This window comes from Micropterus dolomieu, linkage group LG14, assembly GCF_021292245.1.
Source record: "Micropterus dolomieu isolate WLL.071019.BEF.003 ecotype Adirondacks linkage group LG14, ASM2129224v1, whole genome shotgun sequence".
In the NCBI taxonomy this organism is placed as follows: domain Eukaryota; kingdom Metazoa; phylum Chordata; class Actinopteri; order Centrarchiformes; family Centrarchidae; genus Micropterus; species Micropterus dolomieu.
In genome coordinates this window covers 17,735,318-17,762,090 of record NC_060163.1, presented here as the reverse complement: position 1 = coordinate 17,762,090, position 26,773 = coordinate 17,735,318, and the positions used below count along the sequence as shown (strand labels likewise).

Sequence of the window (26,773 nt, the reverse complement as noted above, 5' to 3'; positions counted from 1 at the left end):
CTGCCATCTGAATGTGAGTAAAGTGAGTGCAGATGTCCATGTTTTACTGTTCGGATCGACTATAGATCAGCAGCAGAGACAATATCTGACTTAATTTTCCATTTGTCTCAGGGTTCATCCAAACGTGTCAAGTGGGTGTTTGGATGACGGGAAGGAATCGACAGTGTCGTTTATGTGAGCGAAGGCTAAAAACACACCACAAGCGCGATTGTGTTCCCAGGTCACATAAAGGCAGTGTTCAGCAGGAAGACACCAAGAAAATGCAACATGAGCAGAGCTATTTTTAAACATCTAAATAGGAATATAGAACATCTCCTTTCTCAAAAGTAGAACACAAAGAACTCTCATACTTTTATTTTAGGCTTTAGTTGCTTTTTACCACTGCTTAGTGGGCTGTTTAAATTCAGCTTTCTAGGACAAGAACTGCATATTGCTACTGTTGCTGCACAATATTGTGTAACTTTAAATGTAGTCAAGTCAATTTTACAATCTGTGCAGCATACAACACCCATTGTCCGTAGAAACTCGATTTGGATGAGAAAAAACTTCCCCAAAAAATGGGCGAAAATGTAATCACAGCAACAACAACAAAATGTAACAGCATAAATGCCCATGTCAATAATCTTAGCCCATCAATTATTCAACAGTTTACAATTTACAAGGGATACTACTCAGCTTGTGAAAACAAAAAAGTTGTATGTCTTCTGTGGCCCTGGAGGAGCTTTGTATCTGTGTTTTCAAATTTTAAAGGTCCAGTGTGTAAATTTTAGTGGCATCTGGCAGTGAAGTTACAAATTGCAACCAAAGGCTCAGTCCCCGCTCAACTCTGCCTTGCCAAGCGTGAAAGAGACGCTATGGAGAGTAGCCAGTCAATCTATGACTTCTTTACAGGTTTCTTTAGATAGATATATTAAGAAATTATATTTACTTAATTATTCAGTAATGCCACACATTATTTCAAATATCATTGCATGCTAGTTAGTACAAGGTAAGAGTATCGAAGCAGTTAGCTAACGGTAAATAGCTACGCTATGTGCTACATGGCACATTTGCATACTGCTATAATACATTATTTTACTGTAATCACACATTTTGTTACATCTTGGGAGAGTAGGCTCATCTGGACTAACATACCAAAGTAAATGAAGAACATCTCAAAAACTATCACATCTAGTGCAATTATGGTCTTGGCCACTGACAGAAACCATGGAAAATTTAAGCTAAGAGTGTGTAACATTGTCACCGTTTCTCAACCAGTCCATTCTAATGACATACTACATGAAGTGTACAAAGGCATAGTCAGGTGAGGATCTTCACTTCAACTAGATAAGTAATCTGCTCAAATCCTACCAAATTGGCTTTTTAAATTTTTTAAATACAATAGACACACAAAATAGGACTGATAATCTGAGCTTGTGGTAAAACAATGCAACGTTTGCAATGGGCATTTACCCTGTGAATTATCAAATTACACCTTGTGTGCACAGTAGCAAAGCAGTTCAAACAAATAAGTTACACTTTATTTATGCAAATTCTGTAAGTAAGCATTATTTAACATGTGTTTTCCACCAGGGCAGTAAAATTTGAAATTTAGCATCTGAGCTTCCATGCTGTGCAGTTTTATAGCAGATAATATGCATCAGCTGTTTGTCTCACGAATGTCAGTGGCACATTTATGTCCACTTCGCAAAGACAAAATACAGCATTGGATTATAACGTTACATTAAATTACAATCCAATTAAATATTTTTCAACATTGACAAAGTAAAAATGCTGCTTCTCTCAGTGATTATGCCCATTTTCTAGCTAAAGCTATAAAACAACAGTTTTCATTTCCGTTGCTAAAGTCGGACTAACTTAACAGCAGAAAACAGGCAAGTTCGACGTCACTTTGAAAACGTTTGTCCCGCATCAGCGCCTTCCATCTGGGAAATGCCACAGTGTTTATCCTTGATTTCTGCCATTGTCTGTCCCGACTTCGTCTGGCTTCATCATGTTTTCGCTTCTTTGACAACGAAGATTTACTCTCTATCGGCTCTTGTGCTAACTTTGTCCAAATTTCACTTTTTTTCTTACTGCTAATAAACCAGACGAATACTTCTACTACTACTATTACTACTAATTCTTCTTCTTCTTCATATGTATTCAACGTAATGATGAAATGCGCTCTGTAGAGCAGTTTGGGCTACTGTAGAAACATGGCAGTGCAACATGGCGACCTCCGTGTAAGGGGACCTGCAGTGTATTTAGATAGAAATGGCTTATCAAGGTAATAAAAGCATAACGTTTCACCATGTTAGGCCTTTATACATCACTGAAAACATAGTTTTGTATATTATATTGCATTTCTGTCAATAGATCCTCCTAAAAATGAAAAAGTATGATAAAATAAAAAGTTATAAAGACAGAGTGAAAGAGTGATACAACGATATTAGCATCTTTTTCCATCGAATTCCTTATTTTTCAGATTATATTGGACCTGTGCTTCGGCTAATGTTTGTCTCGATGGATGTCAAAAGTGATGTGAAACCTAATTGATTTGAAGCTGTGGATGAAAACTGTGATTAAGTTTCAGAATATCAGTAGCTCATTGTATATGGCTCATACACAGTTAAATCACACAGCTTGCTAATTTTAAATGAGTCGGGGGGGTTTACCGCTGCTGAAGATGTTTAATAGGCTACAGCCATTAAACCTGCAAACATTACGTGATATTTAATGTGCTTTTGATTGTTTTTGTGGCAAACTGGAGAGGTTAGTTTAAGCATACATATTGTTTTCTGTGTGGTTGTGTGCATTTTCAGCTGCTGATGGTGATTACTGGCGCTTGCTGAACCCTGGAGAGTACAGAGTGACAGCCAGGGCTGAGGGCTACAGCCTCATCAGTAAGAAGTGCGAGGTGGGCTACGAGATGGGCGCCACCAGGTGCGACTTTGTCATCGGCCGCACCAACCTGTCACGAATCAAAGAAATTATGGAAAAATTCAACAAGCAGCCCATAAAATTGCCCGTCAGGCAGCTCCAAGCTCGCAGGTCCAGAGAGAGACGTCTGGGAACATAATGATTGAGAAAGAATTAAAAACAAACATCTGCTGTGATCAGACTGGGTTGAACTCCAAGGGTTTGGACCTCTGTCAGATTCCTCCAGAGTGTTGTCAGTGGAATTAGTGTTTGAAGATTGAAAATGTGGATTAATTTAAACAGGATGGGTTTTCGTTTTGTTTGGTTTTGTCTCATCCCCACGCATAAGCTCTCTCTGTTTGCTGTTGTCATCTCATCTTTTCTTGATATCCACTGTAAATGTTATTAAGTTAAGTATTTCGTTCTGTCAAAGGCTAATTTTACGTTTATGACCCCCCTTTTTCAATTCAAAAAAATGTTAAGACATGTACCACCATTCCTTGTGACATCAACTATAAAAATTCATATTGAAAATAACATAATATAATCACTTAAGAACTTATTTTTTTTAAAGAAAAGAAAGTTGAAATATATGTTACAGATGAGGAATATGCTTTAGTATCTAATTTGAGCCACTGTGAGGAATGGCCATGACTGTCATTATGTATATACTTATTAACTTATGTAACACAGTTATGTATACCATTACAAAAGCTTTATTACCTGCACTTGTACAATTTCCCATCCTTTAAAAACAACTGTGGACTCAGTGACATTTTGTGTGTCATTGATTAGTTTTTTATACACATTGCTTTTGGCAAGTTATTAAATAAAGACCATGTTTGCACAAATTGAAATTGTATAATTGCTCATGTGGAATTTTTTTATATGCATTTAATCAATCAATTAAGTAGTTTGTATAGCATCTTTCAAACAGCTTAAAGAAGTTCAAAGGTGTTGGTATGGCTTTATTCTATGGGTTTGTAGTTTGCTCATAATTTTCACGATTGCGCTGTTTCCATAATTTTCTAATAATTTCAAAGTCGTCTCCTGGTAAGAGAAAACTGTATTTATTACATTTCAATTGATTTGGCAACCTAGAAATATGCAAAAGTGTAAAATGCATAAATGTTAGAAATGTTCATGTTTGTCTAAAGGCAAACATACCCTTCAAAATATATGGACAATAAAGTTTCCAATAATAAATGAAAAATGTACAAAGATATACCTGGATATTATTAAGAGGAAATAATTCAGAAATGACTTACACCCATAAAATAAAACATTACCGTGAAATTATTCAGAAAGTGAATGTGTACATAAAAGTGTCTTTCTCTAATAAACTTATCAGTCCATGTAACATGACATGAACTCCCCATCGACAGTACCAGGAACTGAAGCAAGTTTTTTGGTGATTGAGCTTTTGATTTACTAGGATGTTACTGGTTATTGGGATGATTAATATTTAATTCAACTCTGATTTTACATTCACTCCTGCTTGATTGAAAGTCCCTATTGGAAAATAAACCCCTTTTCATATCCATAACCCAGCTGTAACCACTGTGGGTAATTTTAAGCATCATCTCACTTGATTTTTGCTGTAGTCAGATTGTATCTTGGGAGTGCCATCAAGGAAAGACTCTAATTATCGGAGCTCTGCGGGACTTTTACAGATCACTCCCTTATTCTGACAACAACACTAGCCTTCCCCCTCTCTGGCCAACATGTAATTAGAGGAAGACCTCAGCCTCTTATCTCCTCCTCCAAAGATTATTTAACAGAGGCTCAGACACCTGTCATCTCAGAGCACTGCAGAATATAAGACATATCAGAGCTTGTTAGTATTATCGTGCTTGCTTTAGCTCTCTAGTCAGTGACTTTGAATGTGAAACAGAGGAAATGTAAGTCGTACATAATTATGTTACATATTAAAGGATTTTGCATTTTAAATACAAATAAGAGAGCACCCAAAGAATATCATGTTTCAGACCATAAAGAGAGGACTAGACAGGGACTGTTTCGTCTTCTTGGAGCATTCAACCCTAACCTTACCCCCAACCCAACATCCTACATTTGTGAGCTGACTTTGCATTCAACCAAGCATGAAGGTATGGACTTGAGCTAAAGTTTGTCTGCCTAACGCTCAAACTTCCACCTATGTATTTCAGTCCTGTATAAACTGATAAACTAGCAAGCTGGATGAGGCACAATGAGGCAACTGCTGGATGAGTAGGGTACTGTGGCAAACTAATGTTTATGCATGAACAAACAAGACTAAAAGTGTTGCTAACTATTTTCAATGGATAGCAGCTAAAGCCTGTTTGAAATGTCACCAGATGACAACACTATGCACTGCAATTTGCATATATGTGACACACAAGATTTAATAAAATGAAGTAGATAGAAGTCAGGCTTACTACTTAACTGACTCTGACTAGCTTTAATTTTTCAAGCTGCTATCATCTCAAAAATATGCATCTAAATCTACTTCTAATTTTACCATCTTAGTTTAGTGTGTTAGCAACATTTGCTAATTAGTACGAAACACAAAGTACAGCTGAGGGTGATGGGAATTACATTAGTTTCGCAGGTGTATAGATCACCAAAGAGTCTGGCAACCTAGACTGTCTATACAAAGTTTCATGGTATTTCTTGTGCTATCAGTCCATGAAAAAGTGGACCCACCACTCAACATTGCCATCACTAGAGCTAAAAACAACATCAGCCTATGCTGCTAATACATGGTTATATAGGCATCTAATCTATCTAACACATATATATTTTAACAACAACTTTGCTTATTACTTGAATGCTTTTCAGAGCCTGAAGTATCCAACTTTCAAGTGCTGCACCAATGTTGACTTGGGTTCCATGGGGGGCTGGGAGAATTGAGCATTCAAAACAAAAACAGAGCCAGGTCAGCCCAGTTTAGAAAGCTGTGAGGGCGTTCTCTTTCATAGACTTTGGACACTTTTCCCACAGAAGACATTATACAGCCTAGATAAATATACTAGATGTACTTTGAATCACTTTGATTGCCTAGTAACTCTTTTTTAGTAAAACAAACCATACATTTACTGAAAAAGGAGAGTTTGACCATTAAACAAATCACAGCTTGTAAGACAAATTGAAGTCCAAACTTCTCCCATATGGCCAGCAGACAATCCCTGTGAGTTAAAGTGGGTGTGGATTGTGGTGGGATGAAGGGAGGGGGTTGTACAGTGTGCAGTGTAGCCATTGTAGCCTGCAGCTGTGATACCGTGCAGATGTGTGTGAAGACACAGGCACCAGCTGACCTTGCCAGCAGTTGAAAAGCCAGTGCTTCTTCAGAAGTCTGTCCAGCCTTTGAAGTGTTAGAATGCCGGCCTGGATATCACAGGAGTGAGTCGCCATGCAGAGTTGGTAAACCAGCTCTTAACCTTGCTCCCCTCTGCTGCTCTGGAGCCTCTGGGACAGATTAGACTGTCTGCTGACTTGATGGACGATCAAAGATGACAACCAGATCAGCAAATAGGGAGATGGCGGTCGTAAAAATGTTTAATTTCTGGGTTTATTTAGTTTTGACCCTTTATACCGTGTTAAACGTAGCTCCCCCATAAGCAGAGACAGAAATATTTCAATAGGGTCTGATTTACTTGTTTATTAAATCTCCAACCTGGGTCTTTGGCCATACTTCCTATTGGCAATAATAACATTGTATTTATTGTATATTATAATGAAAGCAATTGCTAAGATTACATTTATATTACATTTATTCATTTAGCTGACGCTTTTATCCAAAGTGACTTACAATTGCTAAGTATACCAGAGGTCGCACGCCTCTGGAGCAACTAGGCTTTAAGTGTCTTGCTCAGGGACACATTGGTGTTTGTATCACAGTGGTGAATTGAGGGGCCTTATCCACAGTTCCATCACCACCCCATGTGGAAATGTGGTCACAACGCTAAAATAATAACTTAGCTCAAATTTTCTGGAGGAGAAAATGAAGGTGAACAGTAGAATAATTAGCCAAACAGTTCATTCTAAACATCTATCAATCACAGCTTACAGACCAACCTTCAAAGTGGTAAAAGAAAGGGCCCAGGCTGCAATAAACCAGAATAATCCTTTAATATGTGTGAACATAGTGAAGGAGATGATCATTCCAACTGTAAGCAAGACAGTCTTTTTAAACAAGTTGATTACTTTGTTGAAAGGTGAAATGTTACTACATTTCCAAATAAACGTCCAGGCAAGACGCTGATGCTAAAGATTTGCTTGCTCTGTGATGTCTGACTGTAAAACAAATCCTCATTAATGATGACAAAAACATGATTATCCAGTGTAACCGCTTGGCTCAAGCAACAAAAGGGGAGAATGAAAGTAATTTAAGAGTCATTAACCAAACCCAAACCCATAAAACGTGTGAATAGGGCACAGAGCTTGATTGTGTGTATAGTATGCGTGAGTAAAACTTGTGGTGGTGTGTAGGTGTCTGCCAGGAAATCAAGAGGTGACTGCCCAGTGAGACAGTCCTTTTAAATTTTAGCAGCCCCAGCACAGATGTTACAGGTTTAGGTAACCAAATCAACTCCACCCACACCCACCAGGGACACACTGTGGGTTGAGTCATCACACAACTGGTCCATGCAGGAGGTCTGGATTTAGTAAACTGTGACAGTGCTGCCATGTGGATTAATTCTTCTTTAACTGAAGAAAATGATTACTGATACTTAGCTGCTTAGCATATTCATTACAAATGCAACTACAAAGCACTCTGAGAGCACCATCTATGGCGCCACAGTCCTATAAATGTGTTATTTTAATAATTATTTAATCTGCATTTAAAACAGGTGGGTGGTGATGGTGCAGTGGATAAGATACATGAGTTTGGTGTGAGAGACCTGGGTTCAACTCCCCTCTGTGACACATCCACCAGTGTGTCCCTAAGCAAGACTCTTAATCCCTAGTTACTCCAGAGGCATGTGACCTCTAGCATATATAGCAATTGTAAGTTGCTTCGGATGAAAGCATCAGCTAAATGATTAAATGTAAAAATATCCAGGAATCCGTGGGGTAAATTTTTGGGGAAGCCAAGTGAGAGGGGATGTCCTTTTTGGAGGGCAATTATCTAATGTATTGTGCTATTACAGTGCAGGGTATAATTTTACAAAAAATTGAATCATACTTTAAAGATGCGCACTATCTGTTATCAATACACACGCTGAAAGTTGCATTTACCGACATGTACACTCTCTCTATCTTTCTCTCTCACTCACTCTTTCTCACCCCAAATAGGCTACAGAAGCATTCACAAGCTCAATCAGAAGACGTTTGAAGTTTTTCATTTGCATAGTTGTCACGAACCCCCGGCCATGATGAGTGTTTGCTTTGGTCTGGGATTTGCGTGCTTGGTGCTTGTTGTGTTTTCGTCTTGTCTCGTGGTGTTTTGTGTCACTTTCCTAGCAATGTTCGGGGGGGGGGGGGGGGGGGGGGGGGGCGTGCCTATCTCTGGCTACTCACACACCTGGCTGAGGTCGTCACCGCACCTGCACTCATCAATCCAGCAGTATTTAAGGAGCTGCCACACATCTAGTATTATGTATGCTACCGCTTTCAAACCAGTTATTGAACTACCTGTTACCTGTTTCTGCTTGCCTGAGCTATTCGCTTCTCGTCTGTTGTTGCCCACAACCTACCGTGTCTCTCTGTCTCAGGAACCATCTCTGGAGATCAGCCCTGGAAACTCTCAGAACTCAACTCACTCTGCTCACATGTCTCATATGATTGGTTAATCGTTTAATTTTTTTTCACAAAGGGATGCAAAACTCTGGCTTCCCCGCGTAGTCAGACTGCAGGTCAAACTACGGTGGTGCAATATAGTGTTTCACCAGAAATGCAACGCATAGCATTTAGAGGGGCGCTGTTTCACTTATTGTAAAATACTCTGAGAAATGGGGAAGAAATGACAGCAACAGCACATGAGATTTATCGAAACTAAAAACACTGCGTTTTTATTACAATGACAAATATAGTCTGATAAAAACAGGGGAAGCCTGCCTTTCCTTGGCCACTGCCAGGAATACTGTTTTTTTTTTTTGTTTTTTTTTGCGGACTGTAAAAAACTTCTTTGCTGAAATACCAATCAAACTGTTTAGGATGCCACACAGCTGTGTATATGGGTCTGTCATCTATGTTTATATGTTTAGAGACAGTTGCACGATACGTGGCAACCAAATATAGAAAACCATAAAGGATTTCAAATACGTTACAAATTCACGATGATCCAAATTTATCAAAGGCCTTGCACGCATACACAGGTGTTTGCACTTGTCATAGCTGATTAGCCCTCTGCTCAGGTCGAGGTTGGGTGCAGCTATGCTGGAAATTACATGAGGTCATCAAACTGCATTAACTAATAAAGATGATAAAAGATGCAACAAAACTAACAGGAGAGAGATGTCAGTAAGGTGCAGTCTGCACAGTCTGCGGTTACTGAAAATAAAGAAGCGTTAAAGTATGATTAAGATGAGGCAATGAAAAAATAGGTTAACGTCAGGGAAAGATCGTGGTTAATGTTAATAAAAGAGCAAATGTTAAATGCAGGTCCAGTCTCCTGCATGAAAGTCAGACATGCTACACACCCACAATCCACATCCACCACTTGTATACCTCATGGTTAAAGAGTTTTGGAACATGAATTATTAATTTGTTATTATTTAATATTAGCCCTGTTCAATTTAGATGTTCAAGTAAGCCATATCACTGGGCCAGTATGCACAATATTAAGACCCTGGAACTGTAACATCTTACTGAAAAGACATTACGATTTTAATTGCAGGTGTGCCTTTTCTGCTACATGTTCAAATGTCTGCCAAGAAAAAGGTCTAGGGCTTTGTCCAAAATCACTCCCTATTCACTGTTCATCATTTTACATGTGTATTTTTAATGTGAATTAATCCACTATATAGTGCTCTAAAATGTTCCACAATGGTGGGATAAAAGTACACATTTCTGCTAACAATCCCACAATGTCATTCTTTAGATGCGAAAATCATCGTTCTACTCTACTCTACACCGTCAGTGATGATGCAAAATGACGATTCATGAAAATATGACTTTTAAATTAACTGTTCCCTGTACAGTTAACAATTATTGAGTATCTGTTATATAGGGAGTAGTGAATGAGTGGATGAGGAAGTGATTTTGGATCACAAAGTCACAGGGGATGGATGGTAGAAATGTGAAAGATTTGCGAGCGGATGAGTATTAAAACACTGAGTGACAATGCAAGGCCATACACATTAAATTTAGGTTTAATTAAATTAAACAACTTTGACAATGTAAGTTGTCAGTATTTGTTTTGTTTTAAGGCACTTCCTTATTAGTAAGCGGCAAGTCTGATATTTCAGAGCTTTCCATAAAATTGGAAGTTGACGTGAACACTGTTAACAAATTCAGAAACTTGTAATTATGAAAACTCCATCATGACAATACTGGATCCTGATCTGCACCAAAACTAGTACAGCTTTTCTCTAAGTTTCATTAAAATATGTTGTTGACACTTTAGAGCCACAGCCACATATGTCATTACTCTGCAGTGACAATATGTGTCACACATTTTCTGCCACACATAGTCAAAGAGGAAGCATATGGTGACTTATGGGAGAGAAACAAGGGTACAATTGGAATAATAAGCACCACATGCTTTTTGTTTATTGATATATGAAGCAGATGCTGGATTCTCCTTCACAATTTTCACAAATTCAGTGATATGTCATTTGGATGTGGAGGCAAAAGCCAAGGTGACGTTTGTTGGGGTTTTTGGCATTTGGATGAAACACAAAGTAACATTCACAGCCTTCATTGAAGTTGTCTGGTGGTTTGACACAATGACACATTCAAAAAGAAAATTAATCTTCACTTCACTTGAAAGCATTAGCTTTACACTGATTTCAGATTGTGTCAGTCACAAAAAAAATATGTCATGGCTGGCGATTCAGACTTTCAGAGATTTAAAGTTAACCTCTTTTGATTCCTTGTCTCCAGTGAAAGGGTTAGGAAGAGAAAAACAACAAACATTCCTTTATTTTACAGAGCAAGGTGTCCACTTTTCACTTGAGTTGTGGTTTATTTCTCACTCAGGGGGTTCAGTTGACCGAGTGCGTTGAGGCAAACCATGATTAAGCCGTGTGTTATGGTCTGAGGCACCCACCTGAACATAATCACCGGCTCCTGGCGCGTGAAATCAGTGTCCACAATCTGAGTCATTTACCATCTCAGTCTGTGCTGATGTTGTTTCATTACCACCTGCACTGTGGTGTGAACAGAAAAACCGCTTCCCTCTGGCTCTGACTGATTGCAGGTGGAAATAGTCCGAATTGCTGCAAATACAAAAGCTGAAAGCCATTTCAGTCTTGTCAAACTTTTTTTTTCTTCCTGCCCCAAATGGATACGTTTCTCAAATCCAAAGTAGATTAAAGACATGGCACTGATTGCTCAACCATGGTTGCGATGCAGGTGAACTTATTACGAATATTGACTGGTCTTTTTAAGATTTACATGCTTAGTCTCAAAAGCTCAACCTTGGGGGAAGAAAAACGCTGTTGTAGTATGGACTATGAGGCTACTCTCCACCTGTCAAATTCATACTCCAAAAAAATAGGGGGCTGCATATCATATATCAGGTCAGTAGCTGCTGCTTACTGCCGTGCACAGTTAGCCAGGCAGCGAACTTAGCGGTCATATTAGTCTAGTATGGGCACCAGAAGCAGAGCTGGGCGAGCAGGCAAACACAGCCTCCAAGACCAGCGTAGGTCAGTGTGCCGACACGGAATACAGTACCGAGTGGTTAACAGTGGCTCCGGACAGGACTCTGACTCCGGGGATGACAAAGACACAGCGGTTTCAGGAAGGAACAGGAGAGGCATCAAGCGGGGGAGAAGCGAGATGGAGGTCAGGCATCAGAGAGGCAGCGACAGCATGAAGAGCTAGAATATTTTCACATCTAACTCTGTAAATTAAGGGTTTATTTCGACCAAACCAGAGACTGTGACTGTTTGAAGAGTGGAAACACTAACCAAGATGGTTTTGGCGAGCATGTGAATCATAGCGAACTAAACTACCTGAGCAATACTGTTGAGTTATAAAGTGGTATTTTGAGACAGTACTGGTTAGCATGATAACTTCAGCAGATATCTCTACTGACATCTAACTAGATGTCTCTGCAACACAATATAGAAGTCTTTCACATAACGTCAGAACTGTTACTTTTTCACATTCTGTTGATAATGTTCGTTAATATTTTAAATTCTTGTTACACATTGCAAGTTTAAATACTGAGAATCTAGTCTCGCGTGAGTACATTCGCCTCAAGTGTTCACACACAACGCGAGAAGGCAATTTTAACGTGAATAAACACAACTCGCCATTACTACAGCTGTATGAACCCAAAGTAAACATTTTGCTGTGATTAAATTGCAATAAATGGATTAAACTGATGCTGAAATAACTACAACATGATGCAGATTTGTTAAACATTTGAATTCATGCTTTGTCAGGTCTGTCAGCAAGACAGCAGGACAACAACTTCTAAATGTTTGTTTTCTGAATGCAGTTTGGATCGATCAGGGCTATTCTGTGCTAACTTGGTCACAGTAGAGCCGGAATAAAGTTACAGACACATGCTTTCTGAACTCAGCAGGTAGTTCAACCTCCTCGCTTTCTTTTCTCCAAGTAATATCCAGTTTTGTCCGTTTTTTATTTAAATATGAAGTCGTAGTCTGACAGAGCTAACGATGCTAACAACAACACTGGAACTGGATGCTAGCTGCTGAGAAGCTCCAGTGAAGATAAATCAATGTTGTAATCCCAAAAACTAAATTAAAAAGCTAATTTAATAAAAGCAGTTAACTCCAAGCTCCTCCCAAGAGTAAACGGCGTAGTTGTCAGAGCAGAATCCCGACCGACTACGGGTGTTTATTTGTCCAAAGGTTGCAGCGCTGCTCCCTGCTCCTCTCCCCCAAGTTTAGCAGCTCTCAGCCGGCCAGCAGATTTTCAATCGCCCGCTCTGCCTGGTCCTCTCCACACATCAATCTGAAGCCGTCGGTGATGTACAACACTGATAGGCTATCGCGACTCAGCGTCATGGGACTTTCTCGCTTGAGTTAAAAATATTCAACTCACGCGAATTCCTTCGTGTTGCCTTCGCGTCGCCGGCCCCGCCGTCTTCGCGTCGCTTTGCGCCGCCCGACAGGAAATCGCGGCTCTACGCGTCTTTGTATTGACTTTGTATGTAAACTCACCGCCCCAAACGCTCGCTTCGCTTTTGGTCTGAAAGCACCATAAGAGCTTTCCTGGACAATTATTTATCACCACAGTACCAGACCAATTTGGTAAAGTCTACAGTTTACTTTAATCATCATGGTCAAAATCTGAAACAGGCATCTTCCTCATTTTCATCAACATTACAAATACAATCACCATTAAAACCAAATACTCTCATCTTGTAATCAACAGATGGAAACAGCAGCCATCACCGTCATCATCATTACCTTTCATCACTTCACCACCGTCATCAACTGTTTGTCATCTTAGCCATCTTTAGCAGCAGCAGCAGCAGCATCGCACCAATGTTCTAATAAATTAGGAGGTACAAAACAAAACACTTCTGGCAGTCAAGTCAGTAACCATAACAAAATGAGGTATACACTCAATTCATTGTCAACTATCAACAACAGTTAAAACTTATTTTGCATTTTAAGCTGCACATTCTGTAACACTCAAACAAATACAGTGTCATCATAAATTACATGTACGTATATCAAAAAGACACAAAAATACTTTTCACGTTGTCATTTATCTAAATCAGTCAACATATATTGTATCATGTTTTTCACCAATAACCATAATCATCATCTATGGAAAAAATAGTTACTCTACATCAGTGCAAAACATTAGCGAGGAATTACCATGGAAAGCAGAATTAGGTTACAGAAATACAGAGGCAGATTCTAGATGATTATATGTTAGTGAACAGGAGTGAATAAGGCAAAGCCTGAAACTATCAAGATTCAAGATACCCATATGCCATAGTGAATGGAAAAACTCTAAACCACCTTACGTTACAGAACTTAAGGCATCAGTTGTCTTGGAGTGTCATACAGTACTACACAATGCATCATATATCCAAGACAACCATTTCTCCTCAGTAGTAGTATAATCATGAATCCTTGAACACAAAATAAAAGCAAATACGTACTCACGTATACGTATGTACTTCGTATTAATTAACAACATAAATGTTTTAAGAAAATGAACTGCAGCTACTTGGCTCACTGGGCATCACTGATCATTTTGGCACTGAATGTAGATACAAACAGTATCTCACTGTTGGCTCCCTGCATGCATTCTTAATCCAAATCCATCAAAAATTCCAACTGAATAGAGCAAACTGAAAATCAGATGTCCATAGAAGTCGACGTTCGCAATAATTGTTATTCTGTATTCTCTGTTTTCTGAACAAAGGTGCTTAAACACCTCTTTCTACTGTATGTCAACTCTATAACAAGTGGAGCCCAGTCGAAAGCCCTCTGATACAGAGCTGCCCGTCTTCTGATACAGAAAAAAAGGATATAGTAGATACAACATGTAGTGGGTCGGATAACTGTCACTGTCAGACAAGAGGGCTCTTGGGCTTAAGTGTGTCTTCAAGAAATGCCTGGAAACGACTATACTGTACAAGAAATGAGAGTAAATCAATTAACAAAATAGGTATTAAATGTAGGAGTAAAAAGGTGGCATTGTCTTCCTTCTATACTTAGCCATCTCATTAAAAACATTGCGGTTGCAAAGTATCTTTCTTAAAAGCACTGTTAATGTAATTTTGATTTGCATGGATACATTTGACTATACAGATAAAGATTTAGTTATAGTATTTCTGGGAAGCAAAGCTGCTCTTAAAAAATAATAAAATGAGAATTGAAGCTAACAAAATTTCTGTTCCAGTTAATTAAAGATCAGCCTGCTTGACCTATTATCGTTCTAACTTGCAGTTTCCACTCTGAAATGTTCCTGATATACAGAGAATTAAACAGATAGTGATTAACATACATGTACCACATTACAGTGCAAAGCATTATTCAAACAGGTGTGGGTGTCTGGTTTTAAATACATAACGGGGTAATCTCAATGCAAAAGATGTCAGTGACCCCTTCTTTGTTGATGATCCCTTTATAATTTACTGTTTGTACTAGTTTAGACCTTCTAATTAATGTTTCCTTTAAAATTATTAGAGCTGAAACAATGAGTCATAATCATTTTGTTTAACCAAAAATCCAGTGGTTCCAGCTTCTCAAATTTCAACATTTTCTGGTTTTCTTCTTCTATTATAATAAATTCTCTTTATATATATATTTATATACAATATGTATATAATATTAATATATATAAGTGTCACAGGATGATTTTGAGCATCTATTGCTTTGTTTAGTTTGAGACATGTCCTACCACATTGAAAAGTCACGAGTCACCTCTTGAGGTAGAAACTATTGGATCAGAGACGGTTAATATTATAAAATCTAATCCTTGCACTAATATTTTAAATATTGTAATCTAGCCATACTGAGGAAATCTAAGCTAGTTATCGTAACTGACCCTCCACATTCATAGTAGTCATATCATCCTATAGTATGTATAGCCTAAATGCTCATGATGATGATCATAGTTTAGGGCCCAAAAACAAGCAAATTCTCTTGATTAATTGGGTCTGACTAGCATTTAACTAGTTTTAGCATGTTTAATAAATTGTTAGCTAAATAAATATTTGGTGGTGCCTTCAAGATGCTGTCAGAAATATCAATGTTTCGCATTCAGTGTGCATTAGATGTTTAGAAACATAAAGCTGAGACTATTTCTTTAAAAAGATTATTTCTGCTTTCAGAGCTGCTTTGTTTCAAGAATTGTTTGCATTTGCAAATAGCACATGATGTCATTAGTTTACATGTAATCACTCTGATAAGTACAGGAAAATAAAGCTATCATGTACATTGTTCTTTCCAGGAAAGAACAATGTACATGAAAGCATAAAGCACTGTCTTATTCCATTCTATAAGTGCAAACCCCAGTAAAGTACAGTCAATCACACTCTACTTGACTAAACAACCCAAGGGGCATATGTCAGTCATGACAGCAAAGGTGGCCAGCTTGAAGGCCCATTTTACCCATTAAAACACTGCTTGACTGGGTCAGTATGTCCTTCAAAATGGGTGCTGAAAGCACAAATGAAGGCGTGACACAAAAAACACATAATCTTCTTTTTTCTCTGGCATTTACACTACAAGGCAATTTACTACAAAAATAAACCCTAAAATCTTTTTAATTGGGAGAGTGTTTTACCCCATCAAGTCTGAAATAACCTGAGCCGAATTCTGCAGCGGCACTGTCTGCTGGATGTTTTCATCTGTATGACAATTAAGGGATTTGGTTTTGTATCAAGTTTTGGTTAGGCTAGTTTTCAGTGCTACATACAGTGTGGACATATCAACTTGTCTCTTTACACAGACTAAAACAGACTTACAGCCGTTCCTTATCCTTTTTTAACAAGATAATGTAAATATATACTACAGAAATGTCAACAGACAAAAATTCAAAATAAATATCCTATCAGACTCAAAGTTAACCTAGTTAAAATAATGACGCTATGAACTGGCATTTCTTCTTGGCTGAGCACATCTGTCTCTCCAGGTGGATGCAAAATCTGCCGTTGGTTATTGTCCTCACAACAAGTTCACTGCACTGATCTGTTGTTCTGGGCACTCAGTATGCAAGCACAGTGGTATTCCTGTGCAGCGATGTGCCCTTGTCTGTAGTGACTTTTTTCTTTTTTGGGCATGGCAGACCAAATTCAAGGAGACATGGACAGGAACAACCAATATTTGTTCTCTTCTTTGTCAACGATAAATCAGCTTCATATTTTACTGACAGTTGCCTGGTCAACCACATCCTGTATTCCATCAGTCCCCTCCCTGTCATTCTGCCGTCGGTATGTTGTTGCCTTGGTTCTCATGCCTGCGCCCGGACGTGTTCAAGGAGCTACGCTTCAGCAGCCTGTTGATGATGTCAGTGCATGTCTTCTTGTACTGGTGTCGGAGCAGTGAGTACACGAAGGGGTCGCAGGCTGCCTTGCTGTAAGTTAAGCACTTGGAGACAATTCCCCAGTGGGGGTTGATAGGCACCGCTGGAAATAACTCCACGATCCTGCAGGCAAGCATAAAGAGAGGGTGGTGAGAGAGAGGGGTGGAAAGGCAAGTCAACATGCTAGAAAAGACACGCATGCCCTAAGCTTCTACTGACATAGAAATACATTTGCAAGACATTACTGTCCATAACATCTATTTATTTTTTCATTGGCAGCCGGGTTATTTATATATAGAGTCACCTCAGTAAGTACTTCTTAAGTTGTTGTTTTTAATCCCACAAGATAAAATGTAGGCAGCTGTCAAGTGAAACTACGTGAGTCTTTCTTTCTCTCTCTCACGCGTGTAGATTAACAGCGGGAGGCTAAATTTCATCTCATTTTTCATTTGCAGCTAGCAGCATTTCATGTCAGAAGACGCAGAGTCACCGGAAAAATAAAACTGACCTGTCTAAGCAATAATGAGTATCTGGAAACAAGCCAGTACACTTTGATTGTTATTTAATACAGTAGTAGATTAAGGGCTAAGCAGAGAATCTTAAAGGACAGGCTGTGGGAAAAACACTAGGTAGGTAAAATACTGTATGTTTAATTAAAAGGACACCTAATGAGCTTTACAGTTTGTCTGCATATCTAAGAAGATGATCTCAGTCATGCTTAGAAAGACATAAAATTGGTGCTTTCACACTAACTTTTGTCAAGTTTTAAAATGTTTTATCGTGGTGTCATAAGAGGTATAAAAAAACTGCTGATCCTCTACTGTTGCACTCTGTATGATTACTCTGTCCACAATCAAGCTCTGTCAGCATATTAACACTGGCCTTACATGGGCCAGTAGCCATCACTGGCATTTGCCCATACATTCTCCAGCACCAGAGTGAACAGGAGGTTAAGTCAGCTGTCACATCGCAACAGCAGGGCTTTTACTTTACACATGATGATCCCAACAACAAATGAGCATCAGAGAGGCAGCAGAGGAGCTTTTAGCATAATATATTCAGACTGTAATCTGTAAACTGTCATTTTCAGAATGAGAGCATTTACATTGCTGCTATAGTTATTTATTACTGACAATGTACTGATAACACAACAAACTGTCAGTTTGTTGTCCGAGTTAACAAAAAACTCAGTATCAAAGCCTCCAGAGCTTTATTTATGACTATTTGTATTTAGTTATTCTTTTGCTTAATTTCTCATGGAAAACACATTGACTCAATATTTTTAAGATTCAGGGTGAGATGATTTTTTGAGTTAATTGATAATGCACCCTTCATTTTTTTTTGTAAATGTCTCTGCTGTTACGCAAGAGGTTTGAGCTAATACGTAAAGGAGAGTGTCATCAGCGTACTTTCGACAACTAGCCTTGTGGAATACCCATAAATATGTGTGTGTGTGTGTGTGTGTGTATATATATATATATATATATATATATATATATCAAAAACAAGCTAACCCACAGTGATAAGATACATGCCTAAGATACATAAAAGTTTAGAAAATCCTCCTGGCAGACCAACTGACCCTTCGCTAAGCCCCGCCCCCCTTAGCTGCTGTTGCTAAGTCTGACAAACTGTCGGCTGTCACTGTCTATTACTGCACTCCCCGGAGAAATATTGTCATTACATTGAGTAGGAAGTTAGCTAGTGTTAGCTAACTAACATTACACACAATCCACAGCCAACATTATTCTGGATTTATTTTAGGTTTTGGAAAGAGACTAAATCGTACTTCTCCTATCAACCTCTCTGGGTAACGACTGTAACTATTACAAGTGCCCCAGGAACAGTGTTTGACCATATCTTAGAAAAATATAGCCAAGAAAAGCTAGAAAATGACTCTTTTTACATTAGAGTCAATGGAGCGCGACCATGAAAGTGTCGGACTTCAGTTAGAGCTGAAGCTGTGCTGGCTACCACAAGAGGAGAGACTCATACACTCATATATATACACAAACATTTCCCAAATATACCACGAATTCGAATACATACCAGACACACAGAAACTCCCCTATTTACTGGGAGAAATGCCCAAATGTAAAATAATTGCTGCAAAATATGTCTCCTCACGTGAGGACAACCAGTGAAAACTCAGACTGATAAATAATTGTACAAATTTTCTAATTATTATGATTATGATTGTTTGATATTTTAGGAATTGTTTTGTTTTCAAATTTCACATTTGATAAGGATTTCTTTTTTTTTTTATTATTATTATAATTATTTAAATATTTTTTTAAATTTTTTGTCTATTAATATACATATATATTATATATATAATATAATAACACACACGTTACGGTTTCATTTATTTATTTTATTTTATTTTTTAATATATTTATTGTTGTTATACATTCATGCCAATAAAGCTAATTTGAATTGAACTGAATTGAATTAGAGCGAGTCCTATACTGCGCTGTGATTGGCCAGCTGTGTATTTGGGGCGTGGCTTAGCAAAGGGTCAGTTGTGGCCAGCAGGAACTCTTTATCTGAACCCTTCAGTTAATTTATTGACTATTTTATTAAAGATATTGTTAAGACACTGCCTTCATATGTGGCTGATACTAGATATGTTCTAAAATTGGTGACAGACATCTCTTTGCCTGACAACCCCCTTCTGGTAACATTTGATATGTACACTAACATTCCACATGAGGGTGGGCTAGAAGCTGAACTTTTATCTTGAGGCCCAAAACAATGAGGTTTAAAGGTTCAATAATACTTACCCAACTCTGCATTTTACAACAGTACACAGTCCTACAAAAGTTCTATTTCTGGATCTTTCGAATCACAGTTAATGCAAACAAACAACTGGAGACCAATTTCAAAAAGAAACCGACAGAAATACTAATTTATACACTCCTAGTTGCCATCCTAACCATGTAATTAGTAATAGGCCATATGGTCAGTTTGTGAGAGAATATGTAGTGAAAAACAGGATGATCATATCGAGGCTAAAGAAATGTCTGGACGCTTTAGAGAACGGGGACAAGATTGAGCATTTATTGACTAGGCTGTGGAAGAAACCAATGGAAAAGATAGGAAAGAATTATTGAAGCCTTCCCCTAAACCTGTTGAAAACAGTACAACATTTCTGTCAGAATATTGTACCATCTCTAGACAAGTTAAACAGTTCATAAATAAACATTGGAATATCTTAAGATGTGACCCACATTTGAACCATTTATCAGTTTCTAGACCTCATTTTTGCTTCAGGAGTGGCAGAAATTAGATTTTGTTGTCAGTTCCATGTATAGAGAACCCACACAAACTAGTTGGCTTTCACTACAGCTTTATGGGAACTAGATGTGGCAAATGTGCACATTGTTCAAACACATTTGGACAAAACATTTAATCACCCACATATAACATAAAATAATGTCCATGTGGCTTAATGTATGTGGGCCAAACTAAAAGGAATCTTAAATTGAGAGTGGCAGAGCATAAGGTTGCCGTTAGAAATGGGAACATGGATTATGCCATTGATAAAGAGAAAAAACGTGGTTCAGCTACTTCCCTTAAATGTATTGGCATTGAAAGATTGAGTTCTAATCCAAGAGTTGATTCATGAATTGAACGATTGAGCCTCATGGACTTAATGAGACACTAGATTTTAGCTCATTCCTGTGATGATGTAGTTCTTGTGACTCATGTATGTTTAATATATATATATATATATTATATATATATACTAATCACATTTGTGCTGTTTTAATATTTTGTATAAGATGTTGATTTTATAAATGTATATACCTGAGAAAAATGTAATAGAAAAATGTAATGTTGTTTTTGATTTTTCATAGCCTCATCCTGCTATCTACCAGCAGATTGTTGTTGCTGTGCACAGGGATATACATGTATATGTATATGTATATGTATATATATACATATACATATACATATATATATATGATCTTTTTGCCACAGAAACTGTCTCACCTCACAGAGTCTGAATGGTTCAAATTAATTTTATATATATATATATATATAGTGTATGTGTGTTCACTCTGGAAAAGTGACAAAATTAAGTATACTCAAACCGGAAAGTCTGCCAATTAAATTAAATACAACTGATTTTTGAAAGTTCTCAGAAAGATCTTTCAGAAAGACTCTATCTCTGAAGTTTTACTTGAAGCGACTTTCCAAAGTTGTAGTTTGATGGATGTAATTTCCTGTTAATGTAAAGCGGTTAAGTATGTTTTTAAAAAAAAAAAACTACTAAAGTATACTATGATGATTAGTATGTAGTACATACTGTATATAGTTAGTATGTAGTATGGATTTGGGACAAAGCTCCTGTTACTGTATTACAGTAACAATATTAGTGACATTGAATGTCAATCAAACTGCGATTTTAGAAGGCCACTGCTGCATAAATTTGAAAAAGGAGAGCTGTTACACCATTCACAATTTGTTCATTTTTTTCTGGTATATCTAAATACTTTACTTTATTTTGTCACTTTTTAAAGTTGTATGTAGAATGGGTTAGTGGCACAGGTATGTTTTCTGACTTACTTATTGCATTGCAGATCCTTTTTTTTAAAACATCATCTACATGTATCTTGGATATTTTAAATACTGTATAGTAGAGGTGATGAATCCATGAGAGTTTTTCTTGTCCCTGCACTCTACATTATTGTATATTCTCATGTCCTTTGCATGATTTTAATTAAAAAAATAAAACTTTCTTCTCACATGTCCACTCGGACATCACTTCTGTGTTTCAGACTCATTAGGCCTCATGTGACATCATGCATCTGTTTGTCCAGTGATTGATGTGAGTACAGTCTACCTCACTAACTGATGCACCCTACGAACTTGAGGAGAAAAGTGCGAATGCAGCAGCAACAGCAGAGCAGAGGCATATTATTTATCACAAGGTCAGCCAATCTCATCTTCCAATTCCGGCCGGTGTAGAGAGGAGCAGAGAGGAAGCACAAAGGAGGCAGCGAGGAGGGGTTTACAACAGAGGTTAGGGGGATACCAGCATGAGCTGCAGTGTCTCAGCGTGGTTTCCCTCTACCCCCTGCATGGGTCTCTCTCAAACACTCACCTTGTGATCACATAAGGAGCGAAACAGAGCATGAAGGTGCCGATGAAGGTGCTGATCTTCCTTGTTGCTCTCTGTCGTCGCCTCTTCTGCTCCTCCAGGCAACGCTGGCGAACACTGGAAATACAGAGAGTTCCGATGGTTTATAATAAGTGGGACACACTCAGGGGAGACCACATAGTGTCTCTAAAATGCTCATACAGAAAGCCAGGAGTGGGTGTACTTGTGTTTATTTCTGTTGTGCAGGGGTTAAATATAGGGGCAGCCAGCAGAGGCTGACCTGAGGTAAAATAATGCATTTATCCCAAAGATACTTATGTAACACAAAGAAGAATCAGCCTTATTTACACAAGGAATTTACTTTTGGTGACTTGGCACATAACAATGGTATAAAATGTATAAATATAAAAATATTAAATTGACATGGGATAAAAATATATATATATATATAGAGAGAGAGAGAAATAATATAAAGAATAATAAGGAATATGTGCAAGAATTATAAGTTAAATACCTTCTATATGTGTTGTGTTGTCATAATGATAGACAGCTTAAAATAATATTTTATGAAAAGTCACCAGTGTGAGTAACAACAGGCAGGAGTTATAACACCAGCGTGCACCTTATACACAGTAGCTGTGATCTGTAGTATGTAACAAAGCCACACACACACACACACACACACACACACACACACACACACACACACACACACACACACACACACACACACAAACACAAACACGATATATTGGTTTGAAGTTATATTGTATGGAGGTAGAGTAAAGCAATCACTCTGGATGACTTTTGATGGCATCCTCTCTGAATACTGAGGACACAAATGTGAGTGGACATTCAGATATCAGACTTTGCAAAAGTTATGTATTACAGTACAGAACAGTGTCCTTTCAGGCTTTAATATACATGTGAAAAGGAATTATGGCACCAGCTAGCCTTCACTAAGTGCTCCCAAGGAGTTATATTCCCCATTTTGACCAGAGGATTGATATGTACAGTTTGTTCTTACTTTTTTCTAAGAACAAGATTGTTCAGTTGGCAGAGTTACATAAAAAAGATTATACTAAATGTGAATCTACATTGCAGAGATCAGTAAAAGGTTCCTGATAAAGGAGTGACACAAGCATGAATAATATGCTAGGAGAGCTCACCTCGGGTGTATATCCACCAGCAGCACCAAAGTTTGCATTGTAATAACGTCGATCCTCTTACAATGAAACCTTGCCACTTTAAGCACCTTGAGGTATGTGACACACAGCACTATAAAAGACAGGAGAAAGGTGAAGGAGTGAAAGAAGACGGTGAAGATAACAAACTGGGTCGGACTGCTCGCACTCGAGTTGGACAGGGTGCAGGACGCATAAAGCCGGTGATATCCCACCCAGGAGAGGCAGGTGGCCACCGTGGAGAAGGACATGGAGTGTGCCCACGTGTACCCGAGCACAAAAGCCGCATCTTTATGGCGCATTTTGGAGTGGTACCTCAGGGGGAACACCACCGCGATCCACCTGTCGATGCTAAGAGCTGCCATGCTCAGCATTGAGTTGGTGGACAGGAACGTCTCCAGGAAGCCCACGATCTGGCAAAATCTGTCTCCTCCCGGCTGAGCATTACTGACAAGTCCCACCAAAGTGAGCGGCATGTTGGACACAGTCAGCAACAAGTTGCAGAAGGTGAGGTTGAGGTTGAACAGACCTGGGACCTGCTTGCGGATCTCTGGGTTGTACAGAAAGCAGATCAGCACCAGGACGTTGGACAGCAACGACACTATAATAATCACAACCACCAACACAGAGAGAATTACCTCTGCAGTGTCCATCCTGTGTGCCACGAAACTCACTTATTCCCACTTTTTGTGTGCATATCCAGTCTTGTTTTGCAGCTGCAAAATTGCATTAATCACCCATAACCGTGTCCATGCATCCCCAGATCTCTCCACCGGTGGAGATCCCCTTTTTCTCTCCACTACATGGTCCCTGTACGCAAGCAAAAATGATCAGGAGGATTCCGGCATGATAAGAACTATGTTTGGGGATTCGTAGGGACGATCCATCCGCTTTCCCTAGAAACTATAATAAACCAGCTCTCGAGCCAAAGCAGCTCTATTCTGGCACTGCGTCTTGCAGTGGGTTTTTGTCGTCCGGTGATGCGTTCTCGAGGCATCACCCCTCCGCACACACTGCAAAGTGTGTGGGCTGCTTGATCTCTCCCCTGTCTCTGGAAGAAACAGTAAAAGATATAGAACAGTGAGTATAGTTGAGTGGGGATTCCTACTAGAAAAAGCAAATGGCATTAATTCCCCAGAGTTTCCTTCCTTTCATATAATCCAAACTTATGGTTGGTTGAAAAAGATGCTAGATAGATAAATAAATAAATAAATGACACATCTGTCTAAAATGAATTTGTTTGTTTTTTGACACAATTAAATGATGCTATCATTGTCAACCTATTGATGTGTTTTCAATGTGTATTTATTTTTCTTTTCTTCTTTAAAGTCTTTTCAAAGAACACCTTGAAAGAAGGCAGCAGTACCATGACAATAAATACATTACAGACAACATATTCAGGCAAAGAAAACTGTCACACACTGCACAAAAAACGCATACATCAAAAAGCATTAAAAAAAAAACTAAAAGAAAATAGGTTAATGAAAAAGCAATTGTCAAATGATTTTTTTCCCCATCCTGGGTTATTTAATCAAACATTTTTTGGAATTAAATATATTGATAGAAGCCAAATTTATGTTAAGGTGGTCAAGTCTGGTTTCATTACTTTGAACCATCACCCCATTCCAGCAGCACTTTAGCACCTCTTCCCCTCATGCCTTACTCAAATATACTCAAATATCTCTAAATTAAGTCTGCTTCATCAGGTTGATAAGGAGCAGCATCTTCTGTTCCCCTGGAAGCAAGGATGACGCCCCCAGATTCTGCTGCCCCTGTGGACTTGGAGAATTCTTTCTCTGAAGCGTGGGACTCATTGGAGTGTGCTGTGGCGCGTCACGTGAGCAGGGTGAGGTGGTGGTTGTGGTTGCAATAAGGGGAAGGGGGGGGGTCAGAGTGAGAGTGTGTGGGAGGAAAGAGTTATTGTTACTGCAACACACATGCACATGGTATTTCACTGTGGAGATGTGATATTATGCAGTCCACCATGTTGTCTTCCTTCTCTCCTTGGTGGCAAAAGATGAACAGGAGAAAAAAGGAGGAGGATTTGCCCTGAAAGAGAGGCTCATTAAAATGCGATCCTGTAATGCTGTCTGTGGAGTAGCCTATATGGGCTGATGTTTGCTCTTGAAGCAAAGAGAAAGTGGTTGCAGGGGAAGGACAGACACCTCTGCCGGCTGCTGGGTGTTATTAAGCTGAAATGCAGCTCCATCTTGGCTCCAGATTAAGGCTTTGGCTATGATGGATGCATTCCCAGCATTATACTTTCACATGTGATGGGGCAATCAGCCTTTGGAGAAAGGCACACTTGAGCGTTATCATGGAACTGCTTGTGCAGCTCTCTCCTGTCAGTTCAGAGGCCTTATCAGCACAGAGCCACCAGTTGATCTCAGGCACAAGTGCAGCTTTTCATAAGCATCACGTTAATTATTCTTTTCAGAATTAAATGCCAATTCCACAGACGTGTGCGAAAAAAGTCATTCCAAAAATATAACTTTGAGGGAATTGATGGATGTGGATGGAAGTTTAATGTGCATGGGTGAGAGGATAATACGTTTGATGTATTTTTTGTTCTAGCTGGCAATTTTTCTTTGAAAAAGTGACAATGATTAAGATTTCTGCTAAAGATGTATCATTGAGAACCAAGCTAGACAAACATCACCATTAAGTACAATGCACATATGTGCACAGAAAAAGCTTTTTATTGATGCTGTTAAAAAAAATACAGCATGTCTTCGTCCATTCCACCTGAAAGAGGCTCTATGCAAATCCATGTAAATGAGGCCTGATTCGAGGTGGACACATGGGCTTTGACGCCTTTTGGCCTTAGGTAATTTCACCTTGAATTTAAACAGCACAGCAGCTCCTTTTGTCTCATGTTGGTAGGGTTGTCTTGCAAATTAATCATGCCAGATAGCGACAACAAACACACAAAATATTTAGGATGCTTGCCTTTTTTTATGAAGTAGTAGAATGAAGTCCATGCAGGTAAAAGCTATCTTCCCACAGTGCTTTCATCATACATCCATCAGAAAACCGATGAGTTACAGACGGATTTTGAAGCTTTGAGATTGTGTAGATTGTGCAAATTGTGTCGATAAAATGTCTAAAGATGGTCACATTTTCCATACTCTAACATGTCTTCACATTGTTTGTTTTGTTCAATCCCCAAAGAGATGGATGCAGACGCGACACCGCTATCTGCTTTCTTACCATTCATTATTATCTTCTTGACTGTGAAAAATGGATGGATTTTCTATCACCTAAAATCTGAACTTTGTGTTTAATGTGTTTGAAACAAGTCAAGACATCTCAAGTCTGCAGATTTGCACTTTGAAGATAATACCTCTTGTCAGGAGGTTTAACAACTGCAGGACTTGACTGTGAGAGACGGTGGGATGAGAGAGAGAGCCTGCAGCACTCCTCCTTTTTGCTGTGACAGTGTGGATCTGAATTCGCTGCCAGTTTCAAT

At 38.6% G+C, this 26,773-nt stretch overlaps 2 protein-coding genes across 3 annotated transcripts in view; one reads left to right on the top strand and one right to left on the bottom strand.

Annotated features, from left to right (window-relative positions):
- cpxm2 (carboxypeptidase X (M14 family), member 2) overlaps window positions 1–3,671 on the top strand; it is a 45,912-nt gene extending 42,241 nt beyond the window's left edge. For both annotated transcript variants that reach the window (XM_046068075.1, XM_046068076.1), the window contains exon 14: window positions 2,805–3,671. In XM_046068075.1, the coding sequence (XP_045924031.1) occupies window positions 2,805–3,061 (257 nt within the window). In that variant the 3' untranslated portion in view covers window positions 3,062–3,671. The remainder of the gene's footprint in view (window positions 1–2,804) is intronic.
- A 13,236-nt stretch (window positions 3,672–16,907) lies between these two features.
- LOC123983375 (G-protein coupled receptor 26-like) lies at window positions 16,908–23,957 on the bottom strand. The gene is made up of 3 exons (XM_046069622.1): window positions 23,290–23,957; window positions 22,124–22,237; window positions 16,908–17,136 (listed from the first exon to the last, which is right to left on the bottom strand). The coding sequence occupies exons 1-3, from the start codon at window positions 23,955–23,957 to the stop codon at window positions 16,908–16,910; spliced, it is 1,011 nt and encodes a 336-aa protein (XP_045925578.1).
- Window positions 23,958–26,773: the final 2,816 nt, after the last annotated feature.